Raw genomic sequence first — 23021 nt, 5'->3', positions numbered from 1 at the left:
ACAAGGATAGTTTCACATATCCTATAAAGAGCATTTGCAGTAATTTGCTCCTCTTTTCATTATCTCTAATTCTTAAACTATCAAAATGGCATTGATTTATGGCAACAAATGGAAGCTTTTCACTCTATTTTATTGTATTTCACAGTAAAATCTGTAATAATACACCATTAATTCAAATATTTTTTACCTCTGTTTCTTCTTTTTCATTTATGCCATTCTGGGTCAGTTTAAATGAAGGAAAAACAAATTCTGTGCAGTTAGGGAAGATTTTCACTGCTCTATACAAGGCTTGGAATGTTAGATTTAGTCCTATGCTGTTACCCAGTATCTATTCTCCTGGTTTTCCATCTTCTTATTATATCCCTACACTCCCTCTTTCCGCCCCCACCCCAAAATAAAAAGAGGAATTTTCTAGGTTTGGAGACACAGAAATACATGTGGATTTCCGCAAGTCAGGTACCTGACTGACCCAAAATAGGCTTCCAGTTGGCATGAAATGCATTCTCAATGTCTGCCAGCTACACAATCGCAGTCCACAATCACACCCGTTAACTTGCTGTTACGGTCCTATGTACTTAGACAGTATAGAACTCGCCAGCACCAAGGATGGCCTTGGCCTGATCCTTCTCCAGAGTTAGATTACTTCACTGGTCAACCAAACATTTTTATAGATCCTGACGGGCAGAAAACTCACACCTTGGTTTTAACTCTCAAAACTTGCTTTGAACTGCTCAGAGCCTGACTGATTTTAAGCTAACATGTCCAGAAGGTAACCCTGGAGCATTCCTATTTGATGAATATGTAAAATCAGACTCCTTGTCCAGTCACGTGGATAAGACTACAAGCGTGGATTATGTTTACAGAATGTGATTAGCTTGGACTTTGTACATTGCGTGCTTATTTTCATTCAAAGAACATTCTAGGAATCAAAGATCTCATCAGAACGAAGAAGTTGAAAGTAAATACTGGTGAAGAAAAAGTACTGGAAAAATCCCCCAAAACGGACACATTTTGGTTTCAGAAGGGGTGTTTACAGAAATCGTGAATTCAACAGCTTTGATTTCAAGTATTCTCGATTCCAGAATGCTCTTCTTGGATTCAAACAGAGTAAAATGCAATTTTGCGATTCAAGAAAGCGGGACAGAGAAAACAAACTACACTTAGCCTGACAATAGTGGAAGGAGCAATGTTGGAATTTGTCATTGGGGAGTAGTATTGAGGCACTTAATCATGCTTGACAAACATATTAAAGAGTGCGTGTGGGTGTAATGAGCAAGGTAGCTCAGTGGGATCTAGCGAATGTTGTACATTTGGACTTTTGGTAAGGTGTCACATAGAAGATTACACAAGATTAGGGATCATGGGATTCAGAGTGATATTAGCATTTATTCTGGACGGTTAATGGACAAAAACAACAGTGCAGACAAAACAAGGCATAGCTAGTGGAGTTCCACAAGAATCATCTCTATATATAATGCCTATCAATGATTCAGGGAAGGAATAATAGAATTATAATGGCTCAAAAGGAGGCCATTCAGCCCACAGAGTCCATGCTGAGGTACATCTAAATTTACTGATAGTACAAGGAGAGGTGGGAAAGTAAGTTGTGATAAAGAGACACCTTGGGCAGTAAGATGACAGAGAGACTGTAGTTTGGGGAAATTATTTAAATCTAATAATAACAGTATCATAAGAGGGATCAAATTATCCATTTTGGTAGAAAGAATAGAAAAGCAAAATGCTTATTAAAAAGCAAGAGATCAATAAATGTTGTATGTGAATCACATAAACTTTATATTAATGTACAGCAAGCAATAGGAAGACAGGTGTTTTTATGTATCCATTCTGACACAGGCACGGAGTGACCGACAGAGTCCCGGGTCCGGCCTGTGTCCCCGAGCTGCTCACAGGGCCCCTCGCACCAGCCTTTCCCCATGGTACTGCCAGAGCCTGAGTGCCAGGTCCTCTCCATCCACAGTTACGTCATCCGGCACTTTGCGTCGGGGGATGGAGCCTTACTTAGGGAGGGATATGTTTTACAGTGGGGGTGGTAAGGGAGGGGGATGTTTTTACTGGAAGTGTGGGGAGGGCGGGCTTTAGAGTCAGAGATGTACAGCATGGAAACAGACCCTTCGGTCCAACCTGTCGACCGGATATCCCAACCCAATCTAGTCCCACCTGCCAGCACCCGGACCATATCCCTCCAAACCCTTCCTATTCATATACCCATCCAAACGCCTCTTAAATGTTGCAATTGTACCAGCCTCCACCACATCCTCTGGTAGCTCATTCCATACACGTACCACCCTCTGTGTGAAAAAGTTGCCCCTTCGGTCTCTTTTATATCTTTCCCTTCTCACCCTAAACCTAGGCCCTCTAGTTCTGGACTCCCCGACTCCAGGGAAAAGACTTTGCCTATTTTCCCTATCCATGCCCCTCATAATTTTGTAAACCTCTGTAAGGTCACCCCTCAGCTTCCAACGCTCCAGGGAAAACAGCCCCAGCCTGTTCAACCTCTCCCTGTAGCTCAAATCCTCCAACACTGGCAACATCCTTGTAAATCTTTTCTGAACCCTTTCCAGTTTCACAACATCTTTCCAATAGGAAGGAGACGAGAATTGCACGCAATATTCCAACGGTGGCCTAACCAATGTCTTGTACAGCTGCAACATGACCTCCCAACTCCTGTACTCAATACTCTGACCAATAAAAGAAAGCATATCAAACACCTTCTTCACTATCCTATCTACCTGCGACTCCACTTTCAAGGAGCTATGAACCTGCACTCCAAGGTCTCTTTGTTCAGCAACACTCCCTAGGACCTTACCATTAAGTGTATAAATCCTGCTAAGATTTGCTTTCCCAAACTGCAGCACCTTGCACTTCTCTGAATTAACCTCCATCTGCCACTTCTCAGCCCATTGGCCCATCTGATCAAGATCCTGTTGTAAACTGAAGTAACCCTCTTCACTGTCCACTACACCTCCAATTTTGTTGTCATCTGCAAACTTACTAACTGTACCTCTTATGCTCGCATCCAAATCATTTATGTAAATGACAAAAAGTAGGGGACCCATCACCGATCCTTGTGGCACTCCACTGGTCACAGGCCTCCTGTCTGAAAAACAACCCTCCACCCACCACCCTCTGTCTTCTACCTTTGAGCCAGTTCTGTATCCAAATGGCTAGTTCTCCCTGTATTCCATGAGGTCTAACTTTGCTAACCAGTCTCCCATGGGGAACCTTGTCAAACGCCTTACTGAAGTCCATACAGATCACATCTACCACTCTGCCCTCATCAATCTTCTTCATTACTTCTTCAAAAATGTCAATCAAGTTTGTGAGACATGATTTCCCACGCACGAAGCCATGTTGACTATCCCTAATCAGTCCTTGCCTTTCCAAATACATGTAGATCCTGTCCCTCAGGATTCCCTTCAACAACTTGCCCACCACCGAGGTCAGGCTCACTGGTCTATAGTTCCCTGGCTTGTCCTTACCACCCTTCTTAAACAGTAGCACCACGTTAGCCAACCTCCAATCTTCCAGCACCTCACCTGTGACTATTGATACAAATATCTCAGCAAGAGGCCCAGCAACCACTTCTCTAGCTTCCCACAGAGTTCCCTGGTACACCTGATCAGGTCCTGGGGACTTATCCACCTTTACCCATTTCAAACCTCTAGCACTTCCTCCTCTGTAATCAGAACATTTTGCAAGATGTCACCATCTATTTCCCTACAGTGTATATCTTCCATATCCTTTCCCTCAGTAAATACTGATGCAAAATATTCATTTAGTATCTCCTCCATTTCCTGCGGCTCCACACAAAGGCTGCCTTGCTGATCTCTATTCTCTATCACCCTCACCTTAATCTCCTTCCACCCATCGCATTTTCAACGCCCCTCCCACAAGTCCCTCCTCCCTATCTTTTATCTTAGCCTGCTTGGCACACTTTCCTCATTCCTGAAGAAGGGTTCATGCCCAAAACGTCGATTCTCCTGCTCTTTGGATGCTGCCTGACCTGCTGCACTTTTCCAGCAACACATTTTCAGCCCTATTCTCTCCCTAGTTACCCTTTGTCCTTAAATGTATTTGTAAAAACCCTTTGGATTCTCCTTAATTCTATTTGCCAAAGCTATTTCATGTGCCCTTTTTGCCCTCCTGATTTCCCTCTTAAGTATACTCCTACTGCCTTTATACTCCAAGGATTCACTTGATCTCTCCTGTCTATACCTTACATATACTGGGGGGGTGGTGAGGGGGGGAAAGAATAGGTGGTGAGGGAGGGATATGTTTTTATTGGGGGGGTGGGGGAGAGGCATGTTTTTATTGGGGGGTGGGTGGTGAGGGAGGGATATGATTTTACTGCGGAGAGGGTGAGGGAGTGCGATATTTTTACTGGGGGGGGGGGAGGGATGGTGAGGGAAAAGGATGTTTTTACTGGGGGGAGGGGGAGGGAGGGATGGATATGATTTTACTGGGGGGAGGGTGGGGGGGGGAGAGGGTGAAGGGGGGGAGGGATATGTTTTTACTGGGGGGGGTGGGAGCTGGTGAGGGAGGGATGTGCTTTTACTGGGGGGGGAGTGAGGGAGGGAGGGATGTGTTTTTACTGGGGGGAGGGCGAGGGAGGGAGGGATGTGTTTTTACTGGGGGGAGGGCGAGGGAGGGAGGGATGTGTTTTTACTGGGGGGAGATAGAGGAACTCTGATTTCAAACCTCCGCTGCCTTACGGCCATACCCACTCGTGGGAAAGGCTTCAGGAGGAAACAGAGAATAAATCCGGAGCTGGAATCCCTCAGGCACTCGGGCGTTTTCTATAACCTGCTGGGCAACTGATGGTCTTCCATATAACCTTGCCCAGGCCTGTGCCCTGGAGAGGACACTCCAGCATCGCCTAACCGCAACGGCACAACAGGGAAAGCATCACACTACTGGTTATAAGCCTGCACTTTACTGGTGTAGAGCAAGGCGCCGGGGGTTGCTTTCGACAGAGGGACAGGCCATCGTTCCTCACTGGACAGCTACTACCCGCCTCAAGCTGGGCAGCCCCCAGCCAACTAGGTGCTGACCCGCCACAATCACTGGGTACGTGGGGCTTAGGATACAAATAGCCTGAACTGCAGCCTGTAAACACTGCACCAAACATGACAGGAACACAAAGAAAGAAGCCAGCACTCAGACTAGGATGCTGGAATATACCGACCATGACCACAGGTATATCAGATGACCTTCGAGAGATCAGCAACACACGCAAGACAGCAGTGATTAACAATGAACTGCTAATACTTCAAGTAGACATCGCAATGCTCCAAGGGGGACATGCCTCGCAGAATCAGGAAGCCTATGTGAGAGAGACTATACCTTCTTCTGGCAGGGGAAGGGCTCCGAAGAGCCGAGAAAGCATGGTGTCAGCTGTGCTGAGACTGAGACTGACGCGCAGCAGAAGATAGTGGAGCCTAGCAAGAACTGGACGGAGCAGATTTTCTCACTTCGACTCCACACAACCGATAGGCCTGTCAACCTTGTCAGCATCTGTGCCCCAACCCCCTACACAAGACGCAAAGGACAAGTTCTACGACCAGTTCTCAATGATAATACAGAGGATCCCATGTCAGGAACAGTTGTTGCTACTCAGTGACCTCAACGCCAGAGTGGGTGCCGACAACAAATCCTGACCATGCTGCCTGGGGCAGTATGGGATTGGCAGTATGAATGACAATGGCCAACGACTGCTCGAGCCTTGCACGTTGCATGAACTGTGTGTCACCAACATCTACTCCCAGACCAAAGCTCAGCGCAAAGTGTCCTGGCAACGGCCCTGCACCAAACACTAATACCAGACACCGCCACCTGAGAAACGAGGTCATGACTCACTCGTTTCAGAGTGCTGACTGCGACACGGATCACTCTCTGGTTTGCTGCAAGATCAGACTTTAGCCAAAGTAGATGCTCTATGCCAAGTCTCAACGCAAGCAGCGCATCGATGCCAGTAAGACCCAACACCCAGACAAACTGGGAGAGTTCATCAAGTCTCTGGAAGATGTGCTCCTTGCAGACCGTCCAGAAGGAGATGCTCAGCAGAGATGGAAGTCTCTCAGGGACACTATCCACAGCACTGCATTCAAGGCCTTTGGGAAGAAACAGTGAAAGACACAGGACTGATTTGAAATGAGCTCAAGTAAGGTCACTATAGCCATCAAGGCAAAGCGTGTGGCACTACTAGAGCACAAACACAGCCCCACCCAGAAAACACTGCAAGCGCTAAGAACAGCAAGAGGCAAGGCCCAGAAAAACAGCCTTGTGCAAATTATGACTGGCTACAACTATGCGAAAGCATTCAGTCATCATTTAACATGGGCAACATCTGTGGAGTGTACAAGGGAATCAAGACGACCATCGGTCCAACCGAAAGCAAGACAGTCCCACTGAAAACCATAACAGGTGAGATCATCAAAATCAAAGCAAGCAGATGGAGAGATGGGTGGGGCATTACTCCTAAATCTACTCCAGAGAAAACAGCATCTCGGATAACGTGCTCGACGCAGTGGAATGCCTGCCTGTCATGGAGGAACTGGATGCATTGCCGACTGCGGAAGAGCTGAGTAAAGCAATTGACAGCCTGCCCATTGGGAAGACACCAGGATTGGATGGCATCAAGCGTGCAAAGGGCGCCCTGCTAACTACCTGCACAAACTACTGCGCTGGTGCTGGAGAGAGGGAGCAAGACATGAGAGCCTGCAACATTGTCACCCTATACAAGAACAAAGGAGACAGAAGCGACTGTAACAATTATAGGGGAATCTCTGTTGAGCATTGTTGGGAAGGTCTTCACCCACGTGGTCCTGAACAGACTGCAGAAAATCGCTGAAAGGATATATCCTGAGTCTCAGTGCGATTTCAGGTCAGAACGCTCCACAATGTACATGATCACCGTTCGACACATCGTCTTTGTTGACCTCACGAAGGCCTTCGACCTTGTGAGCAGAGGCAGCATGTTAAAATTCCTCACTGGGATTGGTTGTCCCCCGAGGCTGCTCAGGATAATTCAGTCATTCCACACAGACATGAAGGATGTCGTTCAGTTTCTCATTCTTCTTCAACATTCGCAGTGGTGTGAAACAGGGCTGTGCGCTTGCCTCCACCTTGTTCAGTATCTTCTTTGCTGAAGCACGCCTTTGGAACATCAACTGATGGTGTCTACCTCCACCAGATCAGACGGGAAGCTGTTCAGTCTGTCCCAGCTGAGGGCGAAAGCCTCATTTCGGGGGACTCATCAGGGACATGTTTGCAGACAACGCTGCATGGGCAACACACTCAGAAAAGCAGCTGCAATGCCTCATGGACAGCTTCTTAAGAGCCTGCCAGGACTTCAGCTTGACCATCAGCCTGAAGACAACTAACATGTTGGGACAAGGCGATGAGCAACCCCCTGCCATTCCAACAACAATTACTAGCCGGAGGTAGTCCACGAGTTTACATACCTTGGTTCCACCATTACGGACAGTCTCTCCCTAAACTCCAAGATCAACAGATGGATCGGACAAGGAGCCTCAATATTCGTCAGGCTGACAAAGTGTATCTAGGAGAATAGAAAGCTGACTACACAGACCCATGTTGCAGTCTACAGGGCCTGTGTCCTCAGCACACTGCGTTACGGTAGCGAGACCTGGAGCCTCTACTCCAGACAAGAGCGGCGTCTCCACACCTTCCACTTTCGCAGCCCGAGACACATCTTGGACATCAAGTGGACTGACCGAGTCACCAACAATAAGGTCCTGGCCTGTGCCCAGACACTCGGCCTCTTCACCCTGCTCCAAGAATGTCATCTTCGCTGGCTGGGCCACGTACATCCCATGTCAGAATGGGGACTGGCCTCCGGCAAGAGAGCACAAGGGCGGCCCTATCTTCACTTCAAAAGATGTCTGCATAGAGAGAAATGAAGTCACTGAACATGAATGTCGAGATGTGGGGGGACATTGCAAGTGATCGCTCTCGCTGGAGGCTGGAATTACACAGAGGTCTAAAAGAAGGAGAGGAAAAGCTGAGGATTGCTGCTGAAGAAAAGCACACCCGCCGATAAGACAGCACCAAAACAACACCGGAGGACAGCACCTTCCAGTGCAGTCACTGCAGTGGAGACTGCCACTCCTGTGTGAGCCTCTACAGCCACAACAGACACTGCTTTACTAACAAAGGTTTAAGCAAGACTTCCCCGGCACAGATCCATGGTCTCACAAGACTAATGGATGCCAATTGCTCTTAAGGTGTGAGCATTGCCGACAAGGTCAGCTTTATTGCCCGTCCATAATTGCCTTAGGGGTGATAGATTTATGACAAGGATTTGAACCACATGAGTAAGATGGTCATGCTGCTGCTATATGGCTAAAGGCACCTAGACATTTTGCCTCTCCATCTGTTCCACCATTCAGCGATCTAACTCCATAAAACCGACTTTGCCCATATCCCATATCAACCTGTGAATACAATTACACAAATCACCCTTAAAGCTTTCTTCGTCCTGGTTTGATACTCTGAATACAAAGCTAAATAAAAAACAATCTGTTCTGAAAGTTATGCTCACATTAGCAGCTGTGACAATTCCACTGCAGCAACATTCTAAGTTAAACAACCTAGAAAATTCTAAAAATAAAGTCAATTTACCCTACCTCTTGAGATTAACAAATTTTAAACAATTGCAGAATCCAAATGTACATCTTCACCAAATACTAACCAGTTCTCTCTTGGGCCATATGCTACCTGCACACTAAGTGCAGCTGAAATCCAACCATTTGTTTTTGATATATATTGTTTTTAAACAGACTAAAAAAGGGGCAAGAGCATTACATCCACCCACATTCAGTGGCAACAGCAATAAATTGAAGTTAGCTTAGAACAAAATATTAATGCCTTCTAACGACAAGAGGAAAAACAAAGCAGATCCATCAGAGCACAGACCTTACACAGATATCAATGGGCACTGCCTCATTGCAAAGTAGGCATCGATAAACAAATACATTTGCAGAGCAGCAGAGAAATTAATTGAGAAATAGGCACCAGTGAACACTGAATTCACAAGAAGCAGGCACACTCAAATTAATAGAGGGGACAAATGGGAATATGGGAATAAATATGGGGGAAGGATAGGTTTTAATTGGTGGAATTATATTTTTAACCCAAATAAAGCATACAGTTGCCTCACAAACATCAGAGTAACAAGTGGTAGCAGTACACTTAGACAGGGCTCATACCTCAGCATCGATTACATCTGTAATGTATCTCGGAGTAAGCAATGGCATTCGTACATATTGCAGCAGATCTGGTAGGAATTCTTCTCGTTCTTTCTTGGAATGTTTGACCCAGTTTAATACTGCTTCAAACACTGGTTCTTCTGAATCCACCTGGAACAGCAGCAGCACATCAGAACCCAGACAGCAACTCATTATACAACAGGGTGCTAGTACTGAAGCTCCACACATATCAACATTCAACTCCGGTAACAGTCATGAGTCCCACACCAATTAGATGATAACTGCAGGTCTAGGGGTACAGAGGGGTGTGGGTGGTATGTGAGGCATGTGGGTGGTTGGGTGTGGTATGGGTGGCATGGGTGATGGGTAGGTTGTCGGGGGGGGGGGGGGGGGAAGGTGCGTGGGGTCAGGGTGTGAGTTGTTTGGAAAGTCTGGTAGGTGTGTGGAGTGCGGGAATGTGTGGAGTGGGGAGGGCATGTGGAGTGGGGTGAAGAGCATGTGGAGTAGGTGGGAGAGTGTTTGGGTTGTAGCGTGCAGGTGTGTGCGTGGGCGCGTGCGCGTATAGTTGGGTGAACGATCAAGCCACATTCTCCAACTGACGAAGAACTCAACACAAATTTACTGAACCGTCTCCTTGGCTACATTATCACATTCCATACTGTATGAAGGATTTACTTTTTACCCATATTGTAGCCAACAGCAGTTTTAAGTATTCATCGTATTCATTGGTGGATCACGATTAGTTTTTCCCACAGAACATTGATTAAAGTTAAATGTCTTTCTAAGTGCATTAGCAATACTGAATGTAGGTACTGTCAGGAATTAGCAGAACTTAAAGTGGCATCAAGTGGTAAAGGTCAGCAGTTGCAAGTGTGGTATAAGGTGATCGGGAGAATCGACATTTCGGGCATGAGCCCTTCTTCAGGAACATGCCCGAAACGTCAATTCTCCTGTTCCCTGGATGCTGCCTGACCTGCTGCGCTTTTCCAGCAACACATTTTCAGCTCTGATCTCCAGCATCTATAGTCCTCACTTTCTCCTGGTATAAGGTGATGCCAAACCACAATGCATATTTAATATGTTGTGGGCTCGTATTTAGCATCTTGAATCAACACTCCAAGCAACACAAGTCACAAAATATCCTGAAAACAGGTTGGGTCTTCAATTGCAAACCCTATCTCTCCTTTGTTATCACAAACTGTCTGACATAACAAACAGTCTTTGTAGTTGAGGCCTTACCTGAATCTCATCACACCGAATGAGTTTTTCCACTTCCCCCTTGTTCAGCAGCATGAATTCCTCATGTTGGACAACTTCTGGAAAGTTCTTCTGGCTGAAAACCTCTGCGGCTTGCATCAGATCCACACAGCTGTGAGTCTCTGCAAATTCCTGGATTCCCAGACAGTTGGATGGGTCTAACTGGCTCTCCAAAAATTCACAGCAAGCCTGCTTCACACCTAGTGAAAGGTATGCACACAGTGTATACACAAAAACGGTCAATTGTGTAGTCTGTAATTTTATTTCAGTAGCAGCACCCACAGCAAGGAAGTGATACCATCTGGAGCAAATCAAAGACCAAGGTTGGTTCACTGCCAGCATTCTTAGGTCAAAGGCAGAACATTATGGATATAAGCCCCATTTCTAAATATTTGAGCCAATAACCCAATGCAGTACTGAGGGAGTGTTGCACAGTTGGAGGTACATTCTATCAGAAGAGAAATGAAACTGAGGTTCTATACATCTTCTCAGGTGGATGTATAGGAATCCAAACAATTTGAAATTCTCCTGAGGTCTTGGCCAAACTTTGTCCCCCAGAGGGAAAATACCAGGGATGGTAACAATAGTCCTTGGGGGAAAATGAAGTACTGGCGTGCTGGAGCTCCAATTCGATAGTTTTTGAGTTGGACCAGTGTGCATCATAAGTTTTAGTTTTTTTTCTTCCCCACTGGCCCACTCTCACTAAAACTGCTTATCACTATGTAAACAATCCTTGCTGCATGCAAATTGGTTGTGTTTCCCAACTTTGTGAAAGTAGCTATTTTTAAAAAGTATTTCATCAGGTATAAATGTCTTTGGCACATCCTGCAGTCAGCAAAGGTGCAGTGTAAATACAAGTTATGGTTCTCTTTTCACTCTCCACAGTAGAACTGATAAAGCAGCAATATACAGAGACACCTTGATTACCCCTCATGGGCGGGGAGTATTTTGCTCGGATAATTGGATTTCGGATAATTGAATGCTGGATAACACAGTTTAACCAAGCCCCGGGACCTTGCCATCTTGTTGGATAATCCAAAATTCAGGTAATCGAATGCCGGATCATTGAGATTCCTCTGTACCAGGTTGCTATTTGCAGAGTGTAACAGGCCTGAGGTGAGCTGGTAATTGATGTCACACAGCATTGCAATACAGTTTTACAGGATGAGCTGTTGGTTACACTCAGCCCCAGACTGCCCAACAACAGAGAAACTGAGAAGAGAACTAACCTTTCAGTTGGAGGAGACAGGCCGCGGGAAGCAATTCCTGAACATTTTCCACTGTGACATGGACCGTTTCAGTATATACAAAATCCAACAGGATCTCCATAGTGGAAGCCGTCAGACCCTGGATATCTACGTCAGGTTTACCTTTCTCTGAAAGCTGCAAGGGAAGAAGAAACAGTAGCCCAATCACATCACAGGAATAAATTCAAGTGTCTTCTAATTTTATTAGTGGTTCAGACCTCAATCAGGCATCAGAACAGATTCAAAGCCCACCTCACACTTTCCTCCCCACCCTGTGAAAATATATTCCTGCCACCACACCATGCAGTAAGGCTTACCTTACACTGACCCCAACCTTCAGGGACGATCTGACGCAGCTATGTTTAAACAGTCATGAGCTTCAATGCAGTAAAGCCGAGTGCCACATAACCCATACTAGTATAGCTATACTACATATTTATCTCTGGTCACTTGCTGGAGTCATACTCACAAGAGGGAACCCAGTCCCTTCCAGGCAAACAGTAAACCAAGTGCCAATCTGAGTGATTTACCTGCAGACACCTGAAAATGTACCAGTTTGAGCAGCACTCTCTGCCGGAGGAGATGGGTACTACAATCCACAGAGATGGATTCAGCAAATCATCAGGAGAAAGGATTAAATTCACAGCACTACTAGCAGCTGGTATTTAAAACAAATAATGACAGGGCTGTAATTAGACACTAAATTTAAACTAACTATTAATCAAGTCATTGGGACACATCCTCATATTTAGAACTTCTTTTAAAAGGAATCAAGTTTTCTTTCTCAACCAGGAGTTCGCTCGTTATAAGAGTTCATTCTGAGAGAGTCAACTCTGATTCTTCATTACTTGGGAAATTGGTTCAGATCTACAGAGTTTAAATTAGATAAAATGTGAGGTGCTGCATTTTGAGATAGCAAATCAGAGCAGGACTTATACACTCAATGGTAAGGTCCTAGGGAGTGTTGCTGAAGAAACCTTGGAGTGCAGGTTCATAGCTCCTTGAAAGTAGAGTTGCAGATAGATAGGATAGTGAAGAGGTGTTTGGTTTGCTTTCCTTTATTAGTCAGAGTATTGAGTACGGGGTTTGGGAGGTCATGTTGTGGCGGTGCAGAACGTTGGTTAGGCCACTTTTGGAATATTGCAAGAAATTCTGGTCTCATTCCAATAGGAAGAATGTTATGAAACTTGAAAGAGTTCAGAAAAGATTTACAAGGATGTTGCCAGGGTTGGAGGATTTGAGCTATAGGGAGAGGCTGAACAGGCTGGGGCTATTTTCCCTGGAGTATCAAAGCCTGAGGGGTGACCTCAAAGGTTTACAAAATCATGAGGGGCATGGATAGGATAAATAACAAAGGTCTTTTCCCTGGGGTGGGGGAGTCCAGAACTAGAGGGCATAGGTTTAGGGTGGGAGGGAAAGATATAGAAGGGACCTAAAGGGCAACTTTTTTATGCAGAGGGTGGTACGTGTATGGAATGAGCTGCCAGAGGAAGTGATGGAGGCTGGTATAATTGCAACATTTAAAAGACATCTGGATGGGTATATGAATAGGAAGGGTTTAGAGGGATATGGGCCAAGTGCTGGCAAATGGAACTTAATTAGGTTGGGATATCTGGTTGGACTAGTTGGATTGAAGGGTCTGTATCCGTGCTGTACCCTAATACTCTATGACTCTAATATGCCATTCTAATCTCCACTCCTCAGCTAATGAATCAGTATGCCTCTGTGTTGAACATTACTTGGAAGAAATACTGAGAATACCAATTGAAAGAAGTGCCTCTCCATGTCACAGGTCATCCTGATTCACTATGCCTTCAGGGTCACTGTATCAAAATCCTAGAATGCCCTCTCTAACAGCACTGTGGGTGTACCTACAACACAAGGACAGCAACAGTTCAAGCCAACTGCTCACCCAGTATATCTCTCAGGCTGCCATTATAATCAAGCCAAATGACCAACTTTGGTTGAATGACCAGAGGTCTGCACAAGCTACACAGTATCACAGGAATTCTAAATGGCAGATGCATCATGCAACAGACAGAATGCTTCAGTCTTGCTGCATCCAGTTGTGAACCCTGGTGGACCATTTAACAACTGCCCAGAAGAGGAGGCTTTGTAAACATCTGGCCAATTCAAATGAATAGGCAGCAGCTAATAATGACAACTTTACAGGGCTGAAAGGGCTCTTGTAGTGTAAGGATAGTGTCTCCACTTCTGAACCAGGAGGTCTAGGTTCAAGTCCCCCTTGTTCCAGAGGTACGTCAGGTTGATTAGAAAATATTTAAAAGTTGCAGGGCAACATGAAGGTATGTTAAGCCTTACTACAATAAATCCTCGGTATCTGTGAGTTCACAACTTACAAATTTGTTTAAGCCAAAACGTAATTAGTAACAAAATTGAACATCTGCAAGCAAACTCGCATATGCACAATTTTTAACCTGTATTTTTAAGGGGCTTTGCACTGACAAATTTCAGTGTTCGAAGGGGTTCACAGAAATGGAACCCTCACACATTCATTTCTCTTATTTAAGGTAACCGATTAAACTTAGAACTATGGACTATAAGTAGTGATAGGTTTACAGTTGGTGGCTTTCAAATGTTAAGTTTTATTTCTGGTGGATTTAGTTAGCAGCCCAAGGCAACTCAACCTTGTAGAATCTTTATCCTTTTCATGTAAGATCTTAGGACACTTCTGCCTGGACAGCCATAAGTACAGGAAGTTGCATCAGCTGCAGGAACTCGTCTCTAGCTTTCAGAGCTCAAGCAGCAGCTGAAATCACTATGTGCCTCCAACAGAGCTTTGTAAATAACATAATTTAGATGATTATCCTATAGCTTAAGAGAGTTTAATAGAGAGGATATGAACAGCCATCAGGCAGTCAAGGAGAACAAAGCAAGTAATACAGCAGCCTCCTGTGAGCAGTTCACTTTCTGACAGGAACTCAACTTGTGAATAAGGAGGGCGGCGATGGTTTCCCTGGGGAGTGCAGATGAAGGCCCAGCTGTACGGGGTGGGAAGGAAGAGGGTCAGAAAAATAATTGTGATAGGGAACTAACTAACCAGGAGGGCAGCCAAGTATCTCTGCAACTGCTGAGCACTTTGAGGCAGAGGGAAAAGTGAACAGCCAAAGCTCATGTACTAATGACATTGGTAGAGGCTTTGCAGGTTGATTTCAGGAAAAAAGAAATTTTAAAAATAGCACCTCAAAAGCTGTAATCTTCCAAACTACTACAAGAACACAACAGAGGTTAGCTCAGGAATGGCAGTGGCAGTAGCGCAAGTGGCAGGAATGGCAGTACAGAACGGTGGACTTCAAATACCTGGAATACTGAGACCAATTTTGTGGAAGGTGCAACCTGTGCATCAGATTGGCAGCTCCTCAGCATGAGCGATTCCAGGATGTTGGCGAAGAACAGCTGGTGCTGTTGATATCATTTAAACTAGCTCAGCAAGGGGATGGAATCTGGGTATGGATTCAGAAGGGAGGAAAGCAAAATTGCAAATCTAGACAAAGTTAGTGAGCATGAGTGGAAGGTGAAATGGTTAGGAAAATAGACAAAGGAGTTGTCTAGTGATTAGTGGTATATATTTCACCACAAGCAGTCTGCTGAATAAGGCAGATGAGCCCAGGGCACAGATATACACTTGAAAGTATGGCTGCCATTAGCAAAATCTGGCATACAAACAGACAGGAATGACAGCTCTTCATTCCTGGTTACAGGGTTTTCAGGCAGGATGAGTAGAAAAATAAACAAGGAGGTGGTGGGGAAGAATGACAGAATTGGTTAAGGAAATATTTATTGGTCTGCTATGTAGAAGGAACATCTATGAGTCGAACTGAGGCACATAGAAGGGCAATCACACTGGTAGAGTGTGCTACAGATCAGTCCTCATTTGCCAGAAAGGTCATGTGCAGATTATATTTTATAATAAGTAACATGCATATAGGGCCATGGAAAAATCAATTATAGGAACCACATAATATAGGGCATGTAATTAAATTTTAAAACAAACATTTCTTTAGATTCCACATCAGAGAGAAAAAGAGGAACAAATATATAGGTAATAGGTTGAGAAGTGCAGAAACAACAGGGCAGTAATATTGAAGAATTCCAACTACTCAAATATTAACTGGGATAAAAGGTAAAGTGTAAAAATCCAAATTAAATTCTTGAAATAGTCAGAACTGTATAAATAACCAGCCCAACAAAAGAAGGGCGAGTTCTGGACTTGCTTTCGGAGGATGATCTGAGTATGCAGAAGGGATACCAGTGGGACAGCAGCATGTGGTAATAATCATTAGGATATGGTTAGATTTAGCGTACTTATGGAAAAGAATACAGTCACATCAAGAGCAAAAACTTTAAATTGGGGAAAGGCCAATTTTGGTAAAGTGAGATGTGGTTTGGCAAAAGTGGACAGGAAATGGGTACATGGCTGTCACAGCAGTATGAGATACTCGAGAAGGAAGTGTTGTGGGTGAAGAACAAAAACTACCATAGGAAAAAGGCTGGGACGATCAAAACTAGATGCTACCACTTCTCCCCAATGCATGTCAAAGAACATATGGAGTAAGGTACATGGGAGTTAATAAAGTAGTGACAACGTCACTGGACTCGTAATCCAGAATCCCAGGTTAATGTTTTGATGAAAGTCAGAAGTCACATGACACCAGGTTATTCCCCAACAGGTTTATTTAAAATCACAAGCTTTTGGAGCACTGCTCCTTTGTCAGGTGAAGTGGAGGGAGGTGCATGAACACAGAATATATATAGGCAGCCTATACATTCCTCTCTTTCAAAAACAAGTAAAAAAAAATGGAGGATCAATATTGCAGTTTAAACAGGTACATTTCCAAATTGAAATGGGTGGATAAGAGCAGTCAGCGCTCTGATATAACCATTGGACATGCTGAGAAAAAGACACTGGGACTTCAATGTGCAAAAGAAAATGTTGTCATTTTACATGTTTTGCTTGTTTTTCTTAATTATTCTATTGTGATTTATTTCAAAAGTAACAAGGGAAGCCATTATCAATTAATGCTTGTTATTATAGAATTTAAACATTGCTCAAAGCCGACTAGAAGTTGAACCTTTATATATTGTCAGGATACAAGAAACTAACTTGAAAGAAAAACAGACACCATTTTATACAAAATAAGAAGTGGGTGCTGATTGGCTGGGCCATAACTCCATACCAGTTAACTGTCAATCTTAATTCTCAGACCAGGCAGCTAGGTTCTGAGTATTCAGGACACAACCAAACTCTGCTACATCCCCATGACAATCTCCAAGACCTCTCAACCCCTCCTCCTCCAACCTTGACCTTGAACAACATTTGGAAGAATCGCTAAGGATGGCAAAAACATCAGGTGTACTGTCAGTGGGGGCCTTCAATGTTCATTACCAAGAGTAGCACATCACCGGCAAAACCAACGGAGTTGATAAAGGTCATAGCTGCTAAACTAGGTCTGCGATTGACTCTAGTTTAAAGAAGAGTGTAGGAAGGCATACCAGAAGCAGCACTAGGTACACCTACAAATGAGATGTCAACCTGGTGAAGTGACAAACACAACTACTTAAATACCAAACTGCACAAGAAATAAGTGATTGACAGTGCTAAGCAATCTCACAACCAACAGATCTAAGCTCCACAGCCCTGTCACATCCATGAATGAGGGTGGACAATTATAAACAATTCATTGGAAAAGGAGATACTCCAAACATTCCTTTATCCTCAATGATGGGGGAGCCCGACACATCAATGCAAAAGGCTGAAGCTTTTGCGACAATCTTCAATTAATAGTGCTAAATGCATGATCCATCTCAGGCTCCTCCAGAGGTCCTCAACGTAGTTCCTTAATACCTCTCCTTAGTAAAACATCTGTCACTATCTTGGATCTTCTCAGTTGATTTAAAAATTGGTAAACTGACGAATGTTAGTGCTGCTGTGAGAAAGGAGTTACCAACCTTTATGGCCAAATTCAGAGCCAGCTTACCTCACTGGTGAACATGGCACAAAAGTAATCACTGCAAGCAGCCAACACAATACGATGAGCAGGAAAGTCCTTGCTATCAACTCGCAATGTGACATCGCACAGGGTGTTACTCTTCCTCAGAGAGTTCATAGTGTTCAGAATGGACTTGGCGTGTGAGTTAGTCATTATATCCCGAGGAGCCATGTTGAGCCTTTCCACTTTTATAGTCAGTGAAGAGAGGGATAGTTACCTACAGCTGGATTAAAATCAGACCAATAACACTTATTAAAAGGCTAGGAAAATGAATGCTCTCAGGTTTAGTATATTATTCGCAAAATTTAAGGCTATACGTTTAATATAGATTTTTGTTTAAAGAAAATATTTGACAAGCAATAGTACTATCTGAGAAATCATGGACATTGTTCACCATACCCATCTTTCTCCTCAGCTCTCTGCTGAGATTTTGCCTGTTGGCTAACCTAAACAGGCAATTCGTTTCTGTGTGTTTTGATCTCAAGGCCTTTCTATTCCTTATCTGGTGCATCACACTGACTGTTCGTAAATGTTCTCACTGACTATCCTAACCAAATCCACATACCTACACTCAATGCCACTGGCCACCCACAGTGCTGCTAATCCACGCACAGCAACCAGCCTCCTTCTTAAAAGCTGGTGCATTGCAAATCAGATTTCTCATTTCTCAAGATATCTTGGGCTATTTCAATCTTAGGATTAGTGCATTTTCATTCTAAGACTTACATTATTTTGTTGTCGCTGACACAAACACAAGTGTGTGTTTGTCTGTGAGCCACAACACAACAGAACCTTCTCCTTAACTCAGTCCATTGTCACCATAACTCTAAACCAACCACAAGGCAAAGATCTCCCAGTCACTCACAACCACACTATCTAAAGTTCTTAAGGTACTAATCTTGGCTCAGTGGTAGAATACTCACATTCCACTCGGTGTGATTTCAAACCCGAATAATTTAAGCTGGTGGTCAAGGAATTCAGTCTAACTTGAGATGGTATCTTTCAGATGAAATATTAAACCAAGGCCTCTCTCAAACAGATGTAAAGGATCTCATGCTCTACATGAAAAGAAGCCCGATCCAAATGTTAACTAACGAAAGCATTCAGGCCTTGTCTGGAGAACATGGATTCAACTTGTTCTGAAAAACATTTCAGAAATAAACACAGGGCATCAATTCCACATAAATGTTTCCAAAATGCACATTCCACATCAGAACCTTTAGTTACCGCAGTGTATACTAATCCTTCTGTTTGTGGGCGGCACGGTGGCACAGTGGTTAGCACTGCTGCCTCACAGCGCCAGAGACCCGGGTTCAATTCCCACCTCAGGCGACTGACTGTGTGGAGTTTGCACGTTCTCCCCGTGTCTGCGTGGGTTTCCTCCGGGTGCTCCGGTTTCCTCCCACAGTCCAAAGATGTGCAGGGTCAGGTGAATTGGCCATGCTAAATTGCCCGTAGTGTTAGGAAGGGGTAAATGTAGGGGTATGGGTGGGTTTCGCTTCGGCGGGTCGGTGTGGACTTGTTGGCCCGAAGGGCCTGTTTCCACACTGTAATGTAATCTAATCTAAAAACAGAATGCCTTGATGGGTTGTTACAACCACTTTCCTGTCATAAACACAATTTATTTGCCAATTCTTGACTCTATTCTGCTTCAGATTTGTACCAGGACAATAGATTAAACACATTGCTCCAATTCTGAGCACAGACTACAGCTTGTTGCCCCAATTGTCTTATGATATTTGTACTCTTATCAAGTCCAAGAAATAACAGACCTAGGTCTCTTCTTGTGTCTGAATACTTGACGCTAGATCAGTATTGATGGATTAAATTGAATAACATGAATTTAAAAATCTGCTGACAGTAGTGTTGCAACAGAAAACAATGCAGTGGGAATCTGTAGTTCCTTGTGATCCTGAATAGCAATAATTAACCCTGTAGTGTAAGCAGAGAAACAATGAAAACAACGTAAATTGCAAAAGCAGCCTGACAATGTGGTTTGTGAATGTTTTAGAAACATTAAAAGGAATTAGACACATTATTTGTCCTTACATCACAGAAAAGGCTTATTCTTACAGCATCCACAGTTCTATCTGTTTTTATTTCGGCTTATTCTTATATTTGTTTGCCAAACCAGAGTTACTAGCACATTTGATAAGCCACGGGAGAGCTCAAGTCCACCACCTACCAGCAGCATACAATTACTCCTAAGCTTTTCCGTTCCTCCAGAACTGGGCAAAGGTAATTTCATAGAATTTCTCTCAGTTCAGTTGCCTTCAGCCATACCCAGTCATACCACCTGGAATAAAAAAAAGGATCAATATGACAAAATCGATTCACTTCTCAAAGAGTGCACTTCCACTATGTGAACACAACCTGAGTCTAAAAAGGTAAAAACAATGACTGCAGATGCTGGAAACCAGATTCTGGATCAGTAGTGCTGGAAGAGCACAGCAATTCAGGCAGCACCCGAGGACAGGCAAAATCGCGTTTCGGGCAAAAGCCCTTCATCAGGAATACAACCTGAGTCTGTCATACAAATTAAAAATATTACAGCATTATAGGCCCTAGTAAACCAAGTTGTTCTCTCTAGGCATGAGACTTCTTTCTATCAGTAGCAAATTGCAAACCCTAGGAGCCTGTTCCAGTAATTCAGCCATACTCTGTGGAAATACTCACTATAAAAAGGTCACAGGAAAACAGTTCCACATTATTCTTATATGGACTTGGCAACAGAGTAGCTTCAATAGCTTCTGCAAACCTCATTGGTGGAGCTGGGATTTTCTTTATGTTAACTGTTTCCTCCTCACTCAAGTACTTTCACATTGAAGGATGCATATGGACCTTCTAAGCTGTCTTGTTCATGATTTTTTGGTATGTTAACACACCTGGGCTACCCTAGCACCGTGCAAAAAAGCCAGCATTTAATCATTTAGCATGGATCTGTAACCATAGGCTGAATCCAATCATTACTGATAGATTTAAAGATACCATCTTAGTGCGGGTCTTAAATTTCACAGCAATTTTCTTGAATCGTTTCCCTTAACTATATCACTAAACACCCCCACCCCAAATGTCAGCAGTGTCAAAGCCTCCAGCAAGATTAGGTCCACACTCTGGAACTTACCTTCTAAATCCCTCAGTTTTGTTTTTACCATTAAGACATTCAAAGCCCCTTGGATGCTTTTTCCGATGAATGTGAGCAAGAGCTTTTCGGGCACAGCCAAGTTAATTATAACCAAGAATTAAAAGCAAAGTACTGTTGGAGTTCTGAAGAGGAGTCAGATCAGACTCTCATTATCATCAAGCACTAATGTAGAGCACACACCTTCTTGAACCCACTCTCAGGAAATGTCTAAGGTAATTTTTCCACATCAAAACGTTTAAATCTAGAGTTAAATTTCCCAATCTAATTCTATCACAAAGCACTTGCTCCATTTACCTGGTATTCCCTGAGACATTGCTGGGTGTTTACTGACCCTTGCTGTTGTTCTTCTACACCCTCACCCCACAATAATCTTCCTTTTTGTTGGTGTTATCCCATTCCCAGTTTATTTCCAATTATCTGGATTCCTCATCTTTTCCTCCTCCCTTACTCCATTTTTTTTCTGCTGTATCCTGGATCTGTACAACTCCTGGCAACAACTGCAGTGATATCACCTGTATCCCTGGAGGTCTCTCCTCCGCCCTCCTCCGCCCGATCCTGGTGATCTTGACCCTCCTCAGTGATCCCTCTCTTAGTGGCTCCCTGCCCCCCCCTTTACCCCTCCCCCTGGGGATTACCCCATTCCCGGTTATTCACCCCCCACGACCCTCACAGTCTCGGGGCCCATTTGCCGGGCTTCATGTTTACCAGGATCCTTGTTTTCCCAGTTGGCCCCTTCCTTATCCTTAAGGGATGTGGGGAGGAGGCGGGGATCAGGCCGCAGCGACAGGCCCCGGGGCCGAGCTCTTACCGTCCACCGGCCGCGGCTCCTCCTGGACTACAGCCCCCACAATGCACCGCCTGACGCATGCGCGCGTAGCAAACATTCACATGACATCGTTCACCCCGTCCCTTCCCCTCCCCCTCGCTCTCTCCACCTCCCCATCCCTCTCTCCCCTCTCCCCCCCTCCCCCTTCCCCCTCCCCTTCTCCCTCCCCCTCCCCACCCCCTCTCCTCCCCCTCCCCCTCCTCTCCCCCCTCCCCACCCCCTCTCCTCCCCCTCCCCCTCCTCTCCCCTCTCCCCCTCCCCCCTCTCCCCCTCCCCCCTCTCCCCTCTCCCCCTCCCCCTCCCCCCCTCTCCCCCCTCTCCCCTCTCCCCTCCCCCTCCTCTCCCCTCCCCCTCCTCTCCCCTCCCCCTTCCCCTCCTCTCCCCTCCCCCTTCCTATCAGAAGGATGTTGTGAAACTAAAAATGGTTCAGAAAAGATTTACAAGGATGTTGCCAGGGTTGGAGGACTTGAGCAATAGGGAGAGGTTGAATCGGCTAGTGCTATGTTCCCTGGAGAGGCTGAGGGGTGACCTCAGAGAAGTTTCTAAAATCATGAGGGGCATGGATAGGGTAAACAGACAAGGTGTTTTCCCTAGGGTGGGGGCGTCCAGAACAAGAGGGCATAAGTTTAGGGTGAGAGGGGAAAGATATAAAAGAGACCTAAGGGTCAATGTTTTCACACAGAGAATGGTGCGTGTGTGGAATGGGCTGCCAGAGGAAGTGGTGGAGGCTGGTACAATTACAACATTTCCGTGCAGTACATCTCTATGACTCTTAAGTGCACCCAAGTCCAGCTCCTCGAAAAGCGCGTTAGGGAACTGGAGCTGGATGAACTTTGGATCATTTGGGAGGCGGAGGGGGTTATTGAGAGGCGTTACAGGGAAGTAGTCACACCTCAGGTAAAAGAAAAAAGTAGAAGGGTTACAGTCAGGGGATGGAATGGGAACTGGCAGACAGTGCAGGGATCCTTTGTGGTCGTTCCCCTCAATAACAAGTATACCGTTTTGGATATTGTTGTGAGGGACGACTTACCAGGGTAAGCAATGGGTCACAGGTCTTTAGCACATTGTGTCCCTGTTGTTCAGAAGGGAAAGGGGGAGAGGAGGAGAGCATTAGTCATTGGGGACGCCAAAGTTAGAGGGACAGATAGGAGATTCTGTGGGAACGGGAGAGACTCACAGTTGGTGTGTGCCTCACAGGTTCCAGGGTTCATGATGTCTCGGATCATGTTTTCGGGATCCTTGAGGCGGAGGGGGAGCAGCCCCAAGTCATGGTCCACATAGGCA

General features: G+C 44.9%; 1 protein-coding gene and 1 long non-coding RNA gene across 8 annotated transcripts in view; one reads left to right on the top strand and one right to left on the bottom strand.

The window, feature by feature from the left end:
- LOC148145181 (uncharacterized) overlaps nucleotides 1–11714 on the top strand; it is a 41701-nt gene extending 29987 nt beyond the window's left edge. Inside the window, exon 3 of the long non-coding RNA XR_015750968.1 lies at nucleotides 11394–11714. This is a non-coding gene — a long non-coding RNA (uncharacterized LOC148145181). The remainder of the gene's footprint in view (nucleotides 1–11393) is intronic.
- The window catches only part of klhl12 (kelch-like family member 12), a 55507-nt gene extending 33769 nt beyond the window's left edge, over nucleotides 1–21738 (bottom strand). Inside the window, exons 1-7 of one of the 7 annotated variants that reach the window (XM_087973737.1) lie at nucleotides 21617–21738; nucleotides 19952–20062; nucleotides 18690–18905; nucleotides 17755–17989; nucleotides 11738–11891; nucleotides 10491–10708; nucleotides 9252–9401 (exon numbers count right to left, since the gene is read on the bottom strand). In XM_087973737.1, the coding sequence (XP_087829863.1) occupies nucleotides 9252–9401; nucleotides 10491–10708; nucleotides 11738–11891; nucleotides 17755–17937 (705 nt within the window). In that variant the 5' untranslated portion in view covers nucleotides 17938–17989; nucleotides 18690–18905; nucleotides 19952–20062; nucleotides 21617–21738. Of the gene's footprint in view, nucleotides 1–9251; nucleotides 9402–10490; nucleotides 10709–11737; nucleotides 11892–17754; nucleotides 17990–18689; nucleotides 18906–19951; nucleotides 20063–20890; nucleotides 21405–21616 lie in introns of those variants that run through there. The other 6 variants (XM_043717058.2, XM_087973738.1, XM_043717060.2 and 3 more) reach the window with 6 other exon arrangements.
- Between the last annotated feature and the right edge of the window lie 1283 nt (nucleotides 21739–23021).

The sequence above is a fragment of the Chiloscyllium plagiosum genome, unplaced genomic scaffold (assembly GCF_037043375.1).
Source record: "Chiloscyllium plagiosum isolate Xiang-an unplaced genomic scaffold, Cpla_swu_hap1 HiC_scaffold_26, whole genome shotgun sequence".
In the NCBI taxonomy this organism is placed as follows: Eukaryota; Metazoa; Chordata; class Chondrichthyes; order Orectolobiformes; family Hemiscylliidae; genus Chiloscyllium; species Chiloscyllium plagiosum.
This window is presented reverse-complemented; position numbering and strand designations above follow the sequence as displayed.